The sequence below is a fragment of the Podarcis gaigeae genome (assembly GCF_964106915.1).
Source record: "Podarcis gaigeae genome assembly, chromosome: 1".
NCBI lineage: Eukaryota > Metazoa > Chordata > Lepidosauria > Squamata > Lacertidae > Podarcis > Podarcis gaigeae.
Window position 1 is genome coordinate 86,922,196 of NC_139678.1, and position 14,113 is coordinate 86,936,308.

Here is a 14,113-nt window from a genome sequence, read left to right on the forward strand (position 1 = left end):
TTCCCTTTGAGTGGCTCTTGAGTAGCATGGAGAAAGAGAGAAGCTATAATGTTGCAGTGGAAACAGGATAGCCTTTATCTGACTCTTTCTGCAGTGCCACTGGCAGCTGCTAAATGGAGTCTGTTCCCTCCTCCTGCTCCTAACCAAAGTTAGGAGAATCTGGAGATAATAGCCAGATTCTCAGGATGAGCAGTGGTACATGAACAACAGGACATATGGAACAGCTCTCTGCCCCCACCCACAATGCAGTGCCATTTTAAGTGGCCACCCAAACACTGCATGCTAGTGTGTGCCAGGCTAGAGGTGGTGCCATGGTTGCATCTTATCATAACACAGTTCCAGTCATTATCATGCCATTGCCATGCTCCACTAAATTGTATGGCTGGAAAGGACCCAAAAGTCACCTAGTTCATAAGCCAGCACTTGACACAATTGTATTTGTTTGCTTGCATAATGTATATCCTGCACCTTCAACCACTAGGGATACTCGGGTGCCCAATAATGCATATAGCAACAACAATTAAATCTGCAAACTTATAATTAATTGCAGTAAAAACAAAGCAGTACAAATAGTAGCAAATGCTTAATAATGGCAGTCATAAAATCAACCCTACTGCTTGCAGTTGGAAAATCCAGATATGATCAAACACAGCACTAAGGTGTCTTATTTTTATTTTCCCAGATATCATTCACTGAGCCCTCACTCAATTAAGCACCTTTTTTTCCAACCTGATCATTTTGAGTTGGAGTAGTTTGCATGCAATTGTGTAACGGCAATCTTCTTGCAATGAATAACTGCTGGTCTTGCAGCAGCTGTTAGCAGCCAGATGTTCTATAGGCAGGCACACAATGATGTGCTTGGGCAGATCCACCTCCATCCTACCCTGAGTGATGTAGTGCATGTAACCCTTCAGCACTGCTGCACTTTTTAGGCAGTAGGTTGGTGCACAGCACCAGCAGAAACTACAGCACAGGCTATGGGCTTCATTGTCCCCACAGTGCATTGTGTTACAGCTTTATGTGTAGCCCTGAGATCCTGCATGCTGCTTAGCTGGTGGGCTGTCTTGGTGTCATTTGGTTTTGGCATATTTGTAGATTGCCTTGGGTGACCTATTTCAGAAAGACCGTATAAGAATGTTAAAACTAAATAGCTTTGGGTTTTTAACCTTCCTGTTCATTTCTAGTTGCAACTGGACATTATGCACCTATTGATTAATCAAAACAGAATTATACACCTATTAACGTGCCTCTCAAAACAACAACAACAAAAAACAAACAAACTCCTTTGAATTATGCAGGTCTGAAGACCATAACAGTCCAGAAGAAGAAAGAAGCTTGATGGTTTGCATAATTCTAGTCATGATGGTCATATTACTCTGTCATGAAACTTGGAAATATTAAGTTGGCTGTGTTGACAACTGAGGTATTTAAGAAAAATTGAATGCTGGGGGCTTGGCTATAAGCCTTTACAAAGGAATTCAGTGAAAATTCATCAATTCTTGTGGGGATAGGTGTGTGTGTGTGTGTGTGTGTGTGTGTGAGAGAGAGAGAGAGAGAGAGAGAGAGAGAGAAATTGACTGGAATCCACCAGCCTCTGTCCACTTCTGATCAGCTGAAAAGGTTGGTAGGAAGGCTCAGGATGACTAGATAGTTTATATAGGAACCTATACACAGAGAGGTTGCGTATAGAGCAGGGAACTGAAGTGCCCCTTTCTAGGCCTGTTCAGCTTTTCAAGATTAAGTATGCATGCTATGGTCAAGATATGACATTTGGGTGAATATGTATTGCTCTGGAATCATTTGCTGGCTGTCACATTCAGTGTCCTGACCGTGAAGTCCCCCACCCTTTGACTCATTTTGCAAGCAAAGGCAAGAACCCTGGAAGAGATATTTTAATATTTACATATGTTTGGATTGCGTCCATACATTTTTGTTGAAAACAAAGCTGTCAAAAGATATCTGATATTGTTTTAAATTTTTATATATCTTTTTCATTTGAGTGACTGTGGGGCCCCTTTTCAGGACCAAGGTCCTTTCAAAACCACTTTCAATAAAAAATTGTAACAGCATAATTAAAACCACCTATATATTAGAACTTTTTAAAAATTTAAAAACCAACAGAGCAGCACAAAGCAAAAACAGCATACCGGTATGTGATAACACGACAGCCTCTAACATCAGATACCATTCCAATAGCAATAATAAAACCAGGTTTTAAACCCTACTGGCTACCTAACCAAAGGTGGGTTGAAAAATATATATATTTAGGGCCTACCTAAAATAAAACTGGAAAGGAGCCAAACATAACTCCTGGGAGAAGGAGTTCCATAGGTGAGGGATCACTGCTGAAAAGGTCCTTCCCTTTCCTGCATTCCCTCAAGCCTGATGGTACCCAGTGGTGCACCTGCAAGATGGGCAGGCTCATATGGATGCAAGTAACTTGACCCCTAATCATTTAGGGTTTTAAAGGTCAGGGTCGGCACTTTAAATTGGACTTGGACGTTAAGCAGCAGTGAGTTCTTCTGAACAACAGAGCTAAGGCTGTCAGCATAGGCTCACTTCCTTGGGAGTCTTCCCTTTTGTCACTTTTGCTACCTGCTGCAAATCTTGTTTCTTTTGAGTCCCTCCAGGTGTCCCTTTTATTCCGCATGGGGCGATCACACTGCTTCATTTTCAGTCAGTGCATATCACATAATTGTTCTGGTTTATTGTTGTTGTGCTATAGCAATAATGTGGTAACATTGGGGAGGCATTGCAGAACAAACTAAAGTATAATAAATCCACTTTAGATAAGGCTAAGCAGAACAAAGAGAGTTTCATGGATAACATTCAAAAACTGTTGGGAGGGGTAGATCAGCCCAGATACTGATAGCCCACTTCCCAGAAAAGTACAGTTAACAAGTCTGGACTTGGCTGCATTCTTGTCCCAAGTCTCTCTCTCTTATTTTTTTTTTTTAAGGGAAGGACAGAGAGGGCTGAGGAGAGTCCAAGTGCCCTGGCTCCTGCTCCTCTTATGCTCACTGCTAGGCCAGGTTTTCTCTACTGTTCAAATCTTGGCCTAAAAATGCAAAGGTAACATATCCTGTATAGCAATCCCCTGCTCCTGTAACCTTTCCTTGCTAAGAACAATGGCTGTCTTGTGTATCAAAGTAACAGATGCTGTTTCTGGCAAGGGCTGCAGCCGCCAATGTAAACCGCTCTGGGGTGATTGAACTTGACCCAACCCAAGGCTTTGCTGGCAACATACCAAAGTTTTGGGCTTCACAGGGGTGGGCTGGGGAGGAAAGGGGAATGGAGTGGGACTTTGCAGTGCATAAATCTGGAAATGTTGCCCCTCGACAGGGCCACATCCCCATCTAGAGTGAATTCTGTGCTGGTGTGCAGCACTTAATCCGGGTTAAAGTAGGTGCTAGTTCGACTTGACACCCAGCTATATTCATTCCCATTATAATAAAAGTCAGTGCCTCCGTATTAAACCATATTTCCCCGGAAAGAATTACACAGCAAGAGAGTCTTTTTAAACTGTACATAGCCATAAGATTTATTAGGAATAGTGTAGGGAGGGAGCCAAGCGTCCCCTTTCTTATCATCTGTACCATGAATAAACAACAGGCTCTTTACCAAAGATGAAGCTAGATTTTGATTTATTTTTTTAAATGGCTGGACTAGTACTACTGCTGTAAACTCAAGTCTCCCCTCAGCTGTACAGGGAGATGGCTTTAGGGAAATCTCTTCTCCCCTTTAAAGCCCCAATACACGCAGACACCTACCTTCAAAGTAAGAACAACAGTTCTGGAGTACCTTATAGGACCATTATATGGATTTATGAGAAAATGTTCACAATGTGCTTTGAAATGCTCTATAGCCAGATTGGTGTACATACACCGCAAGATCTCTTTAGCGAAGGCAAAGTTTGTGCTGGATGTAGCTATGTGCATTAGAATCTCCTCTTTGCTAAGTGCTCATCCAATGGAGCTCGCGATCAGCTAGTGACACATTAAATATTAACAGAGCAATAAACCTTAAATGCATACCTTCCTCCACTGTGAGGGTGAACATCTTGTTTAGCAATGAAGGCCACCCAGGAAATTCACCATGGGCCAAATGATGATATGTCACTTGTATATTGTCAAAGTAACTCAGCCACAAAAATCTGAAAAATTGTGCTGGTGTATGCTGTTAGTTACCAGGCCACAGTTGGGTGGAGATGCAGGGCTGCTTCTTTGTCAGAGCAAAATTAGGAACTAAACCCTCAAAATCATGCAAAATCACAAGGTGCTATATCATGTTTGTTGTTTGTCCTGTTATTTCTGAGCCCCATGGAAACAGGACTGATTGATTACACTGGTCAACAACAAATTTGTTGTCTGCATTTTTTTTTCAGCTGATTTAGGACGAATCTGATGCGCTGAATCCAAAAATCACATTGGTTTTGCTCAATCAGGTCAAGTTTTTGAGCAATGGCCACATGTCTTCTTTATGTTTTTGTTCACATGTATGCTTGTGTGGAGCATTTTAGAAGAAGTTGGTGGGGGTAAAATGCCATGTTGAATAATTGTTTTGATTGGAAATTATTATTTTAATGACAAGAAGTATTCAGGTCCGATAGTTCTGGGTGATTATGTCAAAAAGGGATCAGTTTGAAGTCATAAAACCTCAAAATCTACCATAAATTGGTGCGGCAAAGCATAAAGTTGCTTACCATGCTTATTTGGGTATTAAACTTGGTGACCAGGATAAAGTTTGGGTGCCACACATGGTGCGCAAGGCATGCACCGAGACTCTACGTGGGTGGACCAATGGCAAGAGGAGTCTGAACTTTGGAATTTCCATGGTTTGGAGGGAGCCAACAAACCATGTCACTGACTGCTACTTCTGCGCTGTTGATGTGACTGGGATCAACAGAAAGAACCGGAGCAGCCTCAAATATCCTGATCTTCAATCAGCATGTTGTCCTGTAGCTCATTGTGATGAAATTCCAGTGCCTATCTTTGGAGAACTTCCTTCCTGACATTAGTGACGAAGATGCCTCCAGTGTTGAAGGACATGAAGAAGAAGAAGTGGTTCTTGAAGATGATGCTCCACATCCATTTTCCCAAAAGGAGTTGAATGATCTAGTTTGCGACCTCAGCTTGTCAAAGGACTCTGCCGAACTGTTGGCATCCAGATTGAAGGGAAAAAAACTCCTCTCTGACAGTGCTCGCATCAGCTTCTTCCACAACAGGCATCAAGAGCACCTCCGTTTTTTCTCGGAAGAGGAGGACTTGGTGTACTGTGCAGATATTGCGCAGCTTCTGCTCAAGCTTGGAGTGCCACAGTATGAACCCAAAGATTGGAGACTGTTCACTGACAGCAGCAAGCAATCACTGAAATGTGTTCTGCTACACAACGGCAACCAGTTTGCCTCTATACCCCTGGCTCACTCGACTACACTGAAGGAGAACTATAAAGCGGTGAAGTATGTGCTGGAGAAAATTGGTTATAATCAGCATAAGTGTTTTATTTGTGTTGACCTGAAGATGGTGAACTTTTTGTTGGGACAACAGTCTGGCTTCACCAAGTACCCATGTTTTCTGTGCATGTGGGATAGTAGGGACCGTGCTCAGCATTACACGAAGAAGGACTGGCCTGTGCGGGAGGAATTGGTGCCTTGCAAAGAAAGGAACATCATCAATGACCCTCTGGTGGACAGAAACAGAATACTCTTCCTACCGTTGCACTTCAAGCTCGGCTTAATCAAGCAGTTCATCAAGGCTCTGGACAAGGATGGTGACTGCTTCACTTACTTGTGCCAGGCTTTTCCAGGATTGACCATGGAGAAGTTGAAAGCTGGCATCTTTGACGGTCCTCAGATCCGTCAGCTCATCAGAGATCCAGAGTTCGGAAACTCAATGAACGAAGTGGAACTGGAAGTGTGGAAGGCATTTGTTCTGGTAGTGAAGAACTTTCTCGGCAACAATAAGGCCAGAAACCACACAGAACTTGTCAACAACATGCTGACTGCTTTCAGAAACCTGGGCTGCAACATGCACTACCTATTTTCACATATGGACCGGTTTCCTGAGAACCTGGGTTTAATGAGTGACGAGCAGGGGGAGAGATTCCATCAGGACATGAAAGAGATGGAGACCAGGTATCAGCGTCGCTGGGACACAGTAATGATGGCTGACTACTGTTGGACTCTGAAGAGAGACCTCCCTGCCACTGAGCATTCCAGGAGTTCCAAGAAACGGAAGTTCAAGCCCTGAAGTTTGAAAAATGGTGAAGCAACATGCAATTTACGTGTACTTACCTTTATCAATGCCCACCATTCAGTTTACAGTAATCAATGTTTCTATCAGGTAATCAATATATGTTGTTGGAAAAACATTTTTTCTCTTAAAAACATATTTAGGGTGATATGTGTTGACAAAAATCAGCTGATAATGCCACAAAAATGTAATCGATTTTGTTACAAGATCTGATTTTTTTCAAATCAACATAGCTCAAAAACCTGACCTGATGGAGAGAAGCGGATGCCATTTTCTGATTCAGCAGTGCAAAAATACCCTAAATCAGTTGTAGAAATCTAGACAACATTCAAAAAGTAAAAAAATTGTTGCCCAGTGTTATTTGTTTTGTTTTTCCTGTAAACAGAAAGGGGTAGTATTCGGGCATGTTGGGTGTACATGGGGTGAAGATGGGTGGGTGGGAATAGAGCACATCAAGTATCTATACATATAACTACTACCAGGTAACAGATCTTCCATTTTTGGTATATCTGGTGCCTGAGTGGTGAGGCTTAGTAGACCTGGCCTTTGAGTAACTCTTAACCAGCTCTCCCTCTCCATGGTTTCTCCATTGGTAGACCTCTCATTCATTGGGCACACTTCGTGTTTTGATGATGTCCTTCTTCTCTTTTAAAAAATTAATCATTTTGAAAGAATAACAATACTTCAAATACAAAATGCAGAATTGGTATTGACTCCCACCTCTGCCATGGTTGATTTTGTTAATTTCTTTTCCACTAAATATTCAAATTTCCCCCATATCTTATTTTTTGTCAGTTTTATAATAAAAATTTAATAATAATAATTTATTATTTATACCCCGCCCATCTGGCTGAGTTTCCCCAGCCACTCTGGACGGCTCCCAATCGAGTGTTAAAAACAATACAGCATTAAATATTAAAAACTTCCCTAAACAGGGCTGCTTTCAGATGTCTTTTAAAAATAGGATACGTACTTACTTCCTTGACATCTGATGGGAGGGTGTTCCACAGGGTGAGTGCCACTACCAAGAAGGCCCAATATCTCAGTATTTCTTACTGCTGAATTTAATCTTTTATTGTTAACTTTTTAATGTGTTTACAGTAAGTTTCCAAATAATCTTGATGATATCCTTCCATCTGCAAATGAAATACTCCATTCTTTCCCTGATTTTATTCACCCATCCGCCCTTAATTAATTGCACTGCTGCTGCAATCAACTTCACAATTCCATGCATTTCTCCTTAAAAAGCAAAACAAAAACCCAACATGTCAGGATAACAAACAGCACTGGACTGTGCTGCCGGAATGCCATACAGAACTCCCAGCAAAATGGATATAACAGTTACTTTGCAAGACTGGCTTAAATCATGCTCTCTGCTACAGTCCCCCTTGCCCCTGTGATAAATGGACCAAGAGGTTCTTTCTCCAGACAATAGTTGTGTCGTGTTCTACCCTTCTCTTTATTTAATTGTCTAGACTGGCTTCATAAATTCCAGTCATTGCTACGACTTCATTCACTTCCCCTCACAGTGCTACAATCAACCCTTCTTCCCAGGGAGTTCTGGGGATTTTAGCTCTGTGAAGGGAATAGGGGTCTCCTAACAATGATAGCTCAGTTGGTAGAGAATAAGGCTCTTAATCTCATGGTTGTGGGTTTGAGCCCCATTGGGCAAAAGATTCCTGCGTCACAGGGGGTTGGACTAGATGACCCTCTTGGCCCTTCCAATTCTACAACTCTAACAACTTTCAGCACTCTTAACAAACTACAGTTCCCAGCAGGGCCGGGTTTAGGTTTGATGAGGCCCTAAGCTATTGAAGGTAATGGCACCCTTTATATGCCCAGCTGTCCTCTGTCAACAACAAATTATAACTGTTTTTTGTGTTGAATGTATGCTATATGGTAATTGATGGACCTAATAGGTATCTAAAGCCATTTGCACATAACAAAATATGTATTTTATCAAAGTAATTGTTGAACTGAAATACAATTAAGAAGAAGTATATTAATAGTGAAATACAATTTTTTCCCTTTAAATTTTTTTGGGGGGCCCCCAAGAGAGTGGGGCCCTAAGCTATAGCTTGTTTAGCTTATACGTAGCTTCAGCACTGGCCCAGCATTCTCGGGAGGAAGCCATGAAACTGCTTTAAATCTATAGTGCAGCTGAGGCCTTACATTTTTTGGTTCATCCAGGGGAGGCAGGCATTCCCTTGCCTCCCTACTCCAGATTCCTATGACTGGTCCAGCAACTGGTGGCCCTGTAACTACACCTGGCCAGCAGATGGTCACTGTTGGTTTGCAAGCCATACTATGGTTCTTCGGCAGTAAGCTACAAATAATATACAAACGATGGTACCACACGGCACATAATCTAGTGCAACATATTCCCCTTTGCTGTCTTCACTGAGACTGTTCCCACAGCGAAGGCAGAAGAGGATGGGTATGGCTGACTTAGGCCTTAAAGCAAGATCCTGGGTATGTTTAATCAGAAGGAAGCTCTGTTTGCTTCAGCCGGACATTTCCTAGAATATAAGGCAAGCGTGGTGTGGTTATTGGCATGTTCTTTGTACCAGGACAGTAGTCGGGTGCATTCCATTCCTGGTTGGCCCTTTCCTTTGGTAATTGTGGGCTTGTCTCTGCTACCGCTTGTGCTGTGCTTTCTAGGCACAGTTCCGATAGGTTTTTTTCTTTTGCAGCACCACTTTCCCTGGGAAAACCTGTTGTTTACTGGTGGATCGCTGTTTACAAACCTGAACTGGGTTTTCTGCGAATTGGTGTTTGTTCCGATTCAGCAGTAAACAGTGGGTTTTCCTGGGGAAAGTGGCAGGATGAAAGAAAAACCCTTTGGAAACCCTTTGGACCCATGTCTAGAAAGCAGGAACAAGCAGAAGAAAACATGGGACAAGTGTGGGTGAGCCCTCTCTCCCTGTGTGTGTGTTCCATTCCCTGTCTCCTCTGCTTGCCTTGGGGTTCCTTTGCCCTCTGTTGTTTTGACTGTGGCAAGTTTGGACAGTCTCTCCAGTGCTTGATCTCAACTGGGGTAAGGAGTCCAGTTCTGTCGATGCAGTTATTCTTCCCCAGTGGCGGCAACGGTTGGCTGGCTGCCTCTCTTCCTTCTCTTTCTTCACTTCTTCAGTTCCTCCTCCTCCTCTTTATATTAAACATGCTTGTGCTGTTGTGCACTGATAGGAAGAGAAAACGTTATATTAAAAAGTGTGACGGAATGCGTCAAAGGAATTTTAAAAAAATATTTTAATTTCAGCATTTGCCTTTTAAAGCAATGGTGGGAGGAACCACACTGCAGGACCCATAGCTGCTTTGAGACCATTTGGCAAAGCTGGGATACAGATTTAGCAAGCAAGCAAGCAAGCAAGCAAGCAAGCAAGCAAGCAAGCAAGCAAACAAACAATAAAATAAAATAAAATAAAATAAAATAAAATAAAATAAAATAAAATAAAATAAAATAAAAGCGTAGCCTGGCACTCATGGAAGGCAGTGCAACCAGGAAATGTTGGTACATCTCCACCCACAATAGCTCCTCTTAGCTGCTGTAATAAAGCTTTGCTACTTCCTGATGGATAGGAAATGTACTACATTTTTTAAAAAAAGTGCTATGAACCAAAGAAGGATGGAAGAACAACAGGAGAAGTATTGGATTGCAACGGTTTGGCAGTGATGTTGTTTCAATTCTTTGTAATATCAATGAATGAGTGAATGAATGATGCAAATTTGAAAGAAAAGGGGCTGGTGTGAAAGCAAGCTGTTATTTGCCTCCACTAAGTTTATCACTTGGACAGCACCATGTATGTTCAATATGGAATAAAATAAATTATGCACCTAGACAATTCAGATTGTGTGTCAAGAAATACTGAATTCTACAACCTAAATAATTTATGGTTAGGCTTGTCCACCTTTGGGCATTTTTAGCTATTTATCCACTTTCCCTCCATTCGGTTTAGACCAGAATAGACCACATCTGCACGTATTTGAATTTGTATAATAGGAACAGCTTCAGTCCTTATTGCTCATAAAAGACATTCCTTTTAGTGTTTCCCTGCCCCAGAATTGTGCAAAAGCACACAGCCAGGCACTTGTAGATTTCCTTGTGCAGCATTTGGTTTTTGTGCAAATCTGATATATGGCTATGCTCCTTTCACTCCTTTCTGTTGAAAAAAAGAAATGAAAGCAATTGTACATTCTCAGCACCGACTTTTCAGATTGCTGCCCGGGATATCTGGTACAGAATTTTTTTAATGTGGTTTGTTTGTGCAGTTTTCTGTTTTTGTGCAAATCAGAGGGATTGGGGGGAAAAAAGAACCTCTATTCAGGAGCATACCAGTTATGAAGTGAAAGCATTGAAGAAGTAGTGGACATGAAAAGGGGAGCAGCAGAAAGTGACAATTGATTCACCCACCCCAAAGCACCAAAATAAATAACCTGCAACCCCAAATGGAGCAGTTTGAACAAATCTGATTTCCTGCACTTTACCCATATTGGGTAAACCTGAAATTACTGGGGCATTTACATGGAAATGCAAAGAGCTGCAAACAGATGGTACTAAGCTGGCCTTGCAAGTTGGGTTGGGAGCTCTCTTTCCCAGACAAAATTGGATGGCACTGGGAAGTGATTTTTATCAGGAGCTCAAGATCTCTACCAGTGTGCTGGGTTAGGGAGGCAGGGAGAACATGTGCTTGTGGAATTAAGGCATTCCCATGACATTCCATATATGCATTTATTGTTCAGGAGTCCACCATGCTCCCCGTCCCACATGGAATGTTTTATAGAAGGTACTTTGAAATGCACACAGTCTCCTTGCAGGGCTTTCTGTAACTGCTCTATGCTCACACAACTTCAAAACCTTAGAGAGGAGCAAAAGCAATGCATCTGGCTTTGCTCTATCTTGGGCTTTTCTTTTTTAACATAAAACATTTTCTAAAGCCTCAATCCAGTTTAAGCATGAAAAAAAAAAATCTCCCCCCCTAGTCTCCCCCCATCTTCACTTCATCCTCAAGCTTGTGAGGATTTTGATCACACAGAGCCTAGGGCTTGCCGATCAGAAGGTTGGTGGTCCGAATCCCCTTGACCGGGTGAGCTTCCGTTTCTTGGTACCTGCTCCTGCCCACCTAGCAGTTCGAAAGCACATCAAACTGCAAGTAGATAAATGAGTACCGCTCCAGCGGGATGGTAAATGGCGTTTCCGTGCGCTGCTCTGGTTTGCCAGAAGTGGCTTAGTCATGCTGGCCACATGACCTGGAAAAACTGTCTGCAGACAAACGCCAGCTCCCTCAGCCTGTAAAGCGAGATGAGCAACCCCAGAGTCATCCACGACTGGACCTAACGGTCAGGGGTCCCCTTACCTTTACCTTTATCATCTAGGTGAAGTTTGTTATTACATTCTCCTAGCCTTTCGGCTAAGATGAGCTGGTGTTTTGTAGGGCTGGACTGGGGGATGATGGTGGCTCTCAATATACTTTTGAATTCCTGTTTCCATTGAGCCCATGTGGAAGGGATGCAACTCAGGGACAGACTGTTTGCCTAACATGCAGAAGGTCCCAGGTTCATTCCCCCACATCTTTAGGTGGGATACTTATGCCTGAAATCCCGGAAAGCTGCTGCCAATCAGAACAGACGCTACTGAATTCGATGGACCCAATGGGCCAAATCAGTATAAGACAGCGGTCTATATCCCTTGCCAGGTGTTTGGGATGATGGGCTCTGAGGTTCAGCAACATCTGGAGGGCACCAGGTTGCCCACACCTCTTGTAGGAGATAGAAAGCTGGACTTGGACCAGAGATGGCAGTGGTTTGAATCCTTACCTGGCTGCAAAGCCTGCCTATGTCTGCACAGCTAAGCAGTGGTGGCAGATTTCTAGTTAAAATATGTTCAGCTTCAACTCTCAACCACAGCTCTTATTAGAAGGGATAGGAGGCATAATAAAGTACTCACCTTTCTGCTCATTTTATGATGTGAGTTGATTGGGAAGAGCTTGTTATCATGATGCCAACTAGAGCAGTCTTTGGAACAAGGGGCTTCTCCATGCTTGTGTTCAATGTGGGTAGTAAGCTTCCCATAGCTCCTTTAAGCGTCCATTGTCCATTTTACGTTCTCCTCCAAATCACTGCCTTTCCACGCTTTCCCCTCTGTCAATCTAGATTTTCTTACACCAGGGATATTCTGAAAAGGTGAGGGTATGAGGAAATCTGGATTGTGGGAGGGGGAAGTGTTGTAAGCAGTGATTTTGAGGGAGAATGTTATATGGGCAGCAGAGAATGAATGGAGGCACAGGAAGCTTGCCATCCATATGAAGTAACAGCATGAATGAGTCCATAGTCTTCCTCTTTCACTTGTTGCTGGTCTTACCTGAGTGGAGACTGCTGGGGTTGGCTGCAGAGGGCAGTGAGCTCCACATTAGATGCGGATGCCAAAGAAGCCACAGTTCAAAAGCAGAGTGGGATGAGAGGCCCTTTGCTGAATCATGGTACAGTACTTTCAAATGTAACATTCCTTGTGAATTGGTTTGTCTTATTGGTTAGTTGAGCAGACTAGGACTTTAGTGGTTGGCCTGGAGCAATCCTACTTCCATGTCCTCAGTTCTTCTTCTGCAAAATAGGAACAAAATGGGCTCTTATGTGGAAATGGATTGTATGGACTTTCTCCAGCCTGAACAGCCAATATAATAAGATAATGACTTTGCTGCCTTGCTGTCCAGTGAGCTTTTGCAACAAGCATTTGAACAAAGCAAAGCAAGGTGAGATGAGAAAATTAGGCCAAGAACGCTCATCCTTTTGTTTCCTAAGCTGTTTTTTTTTTTTGGGACAGTGGGAGGAGGGAGGAACAATCCCCCCTTCTTTTCTTTTCCTGGTCCTGTTCCAAATCCATACAACCGTAAAGTGATGCTGCCTCCTAAGGAGGGGAGCATAGCCTGTACATTTTCAACATTCTTGCTGGAGTTAACGACTTAGAAACATGACTCCCCAAAAGAGGGAGGGCTCGGCCCATTTGTGTGTGTGGTGTGTGTGTGTGTGTGTGTGTGAAGTTTAGTCACGAAAGGAGGGGTGGAAATAGGGGAAAAATGCACAGCCTCAGGGCAGCCTCTGACAGCGCAGTGGGCTGGCAGGCAGCTCCCAAACAATGTGCTTAGTATTATCCCCAGGACTGGAGCTGTCGGAGCGGGCTGGCGCGTACCTGTGCAGCCTGGGCTATCTTTGGCTAGGTGCCAGCGTGCCGAGAGGGTTACTTCCCCCCTCCCTCTGCCTTCCCTCCCTCCTGCGTGTGGTGTGTAGCCTTTCTCCCCCTTCTCGCAGGAGTTGTTCAGAAAGCCTGGAAGCGGCTCCTTTTGTAGCACAGTCTAGGGTTGGGTGGAGTTTTTTTTTTTTTTGGTGATTTTCCCTCCCTCTTTTTTTTTTTTTTGGAGGGGGGGGATTTGCTCATCTGTTCCTTCTTGCCTTGCTTCCGTTTTTTCCCTGGGTGAGGCCCCTTTTCTTCCCCAGTTTCTTGAATGTTTCGGTTTGAAACGTAAGATTTCTTGTTTTTCATTTCTCTCTTCTTCCACCCCTCCCCTCCCCTCCCCGCTCCTTTTCTGTTTCCCGTACAGGTTGCAAGCTCTCCTGTCACAAGAAATGTGAAGCCAAGGTAAGAGAGCGCCTTGTTCCTACTCTCATTGTCTTACAACAACATTGCGGTTTGTGCTACCTTTGCCTTCTGTCTGATGGGAATCTTCTTTGAAAAGCCATTTGGATGAGGAACAGGGAACTTCTGTTGCTCTCCTTTCCCCTCTCCTTCTTTCTCTTTCTCTTTCTCTCGCCCTCCTGCTTCTGTACTTTGTTTATCTTTTTTGAAAAAGAAAATGCTGTGATTGTTCCTC

At 43.2% G+C, this 14,113-nt stretch overlaps 1 protein-coding gene across 26 annotated transcripts in view; it reads left to right on the top strand.

Moving 5' to 3' along the window:
* Positions 1-14,113, top strand: part of TNS1 (tensin 1) — a 330,451-nt gene that overhangs the window by 109,427 nt on the left and 206,911 nt on the right. For 21 of the 26 annotated variants that reach the window (XM_083727739.1, XM_083727772.1, XM_083727782.1 and 18 more), the window contains exon 3: positions 13,844-13,881. In XM_083727739.1, coding sequence (XP_083583865.1) covers positions 13,844-13,881 — 38 coding nt within the window. Of the gene's footprint in view, positions 1-13,350; positions 13,717-13,843; positions 13,882-14,113 lie in introns of those variants that run through there. The other 5 variants (XM_083727778.1, XM_083727756.1, XM_083727776.1 and 2 more) reach the window with 5 other exon arrangements.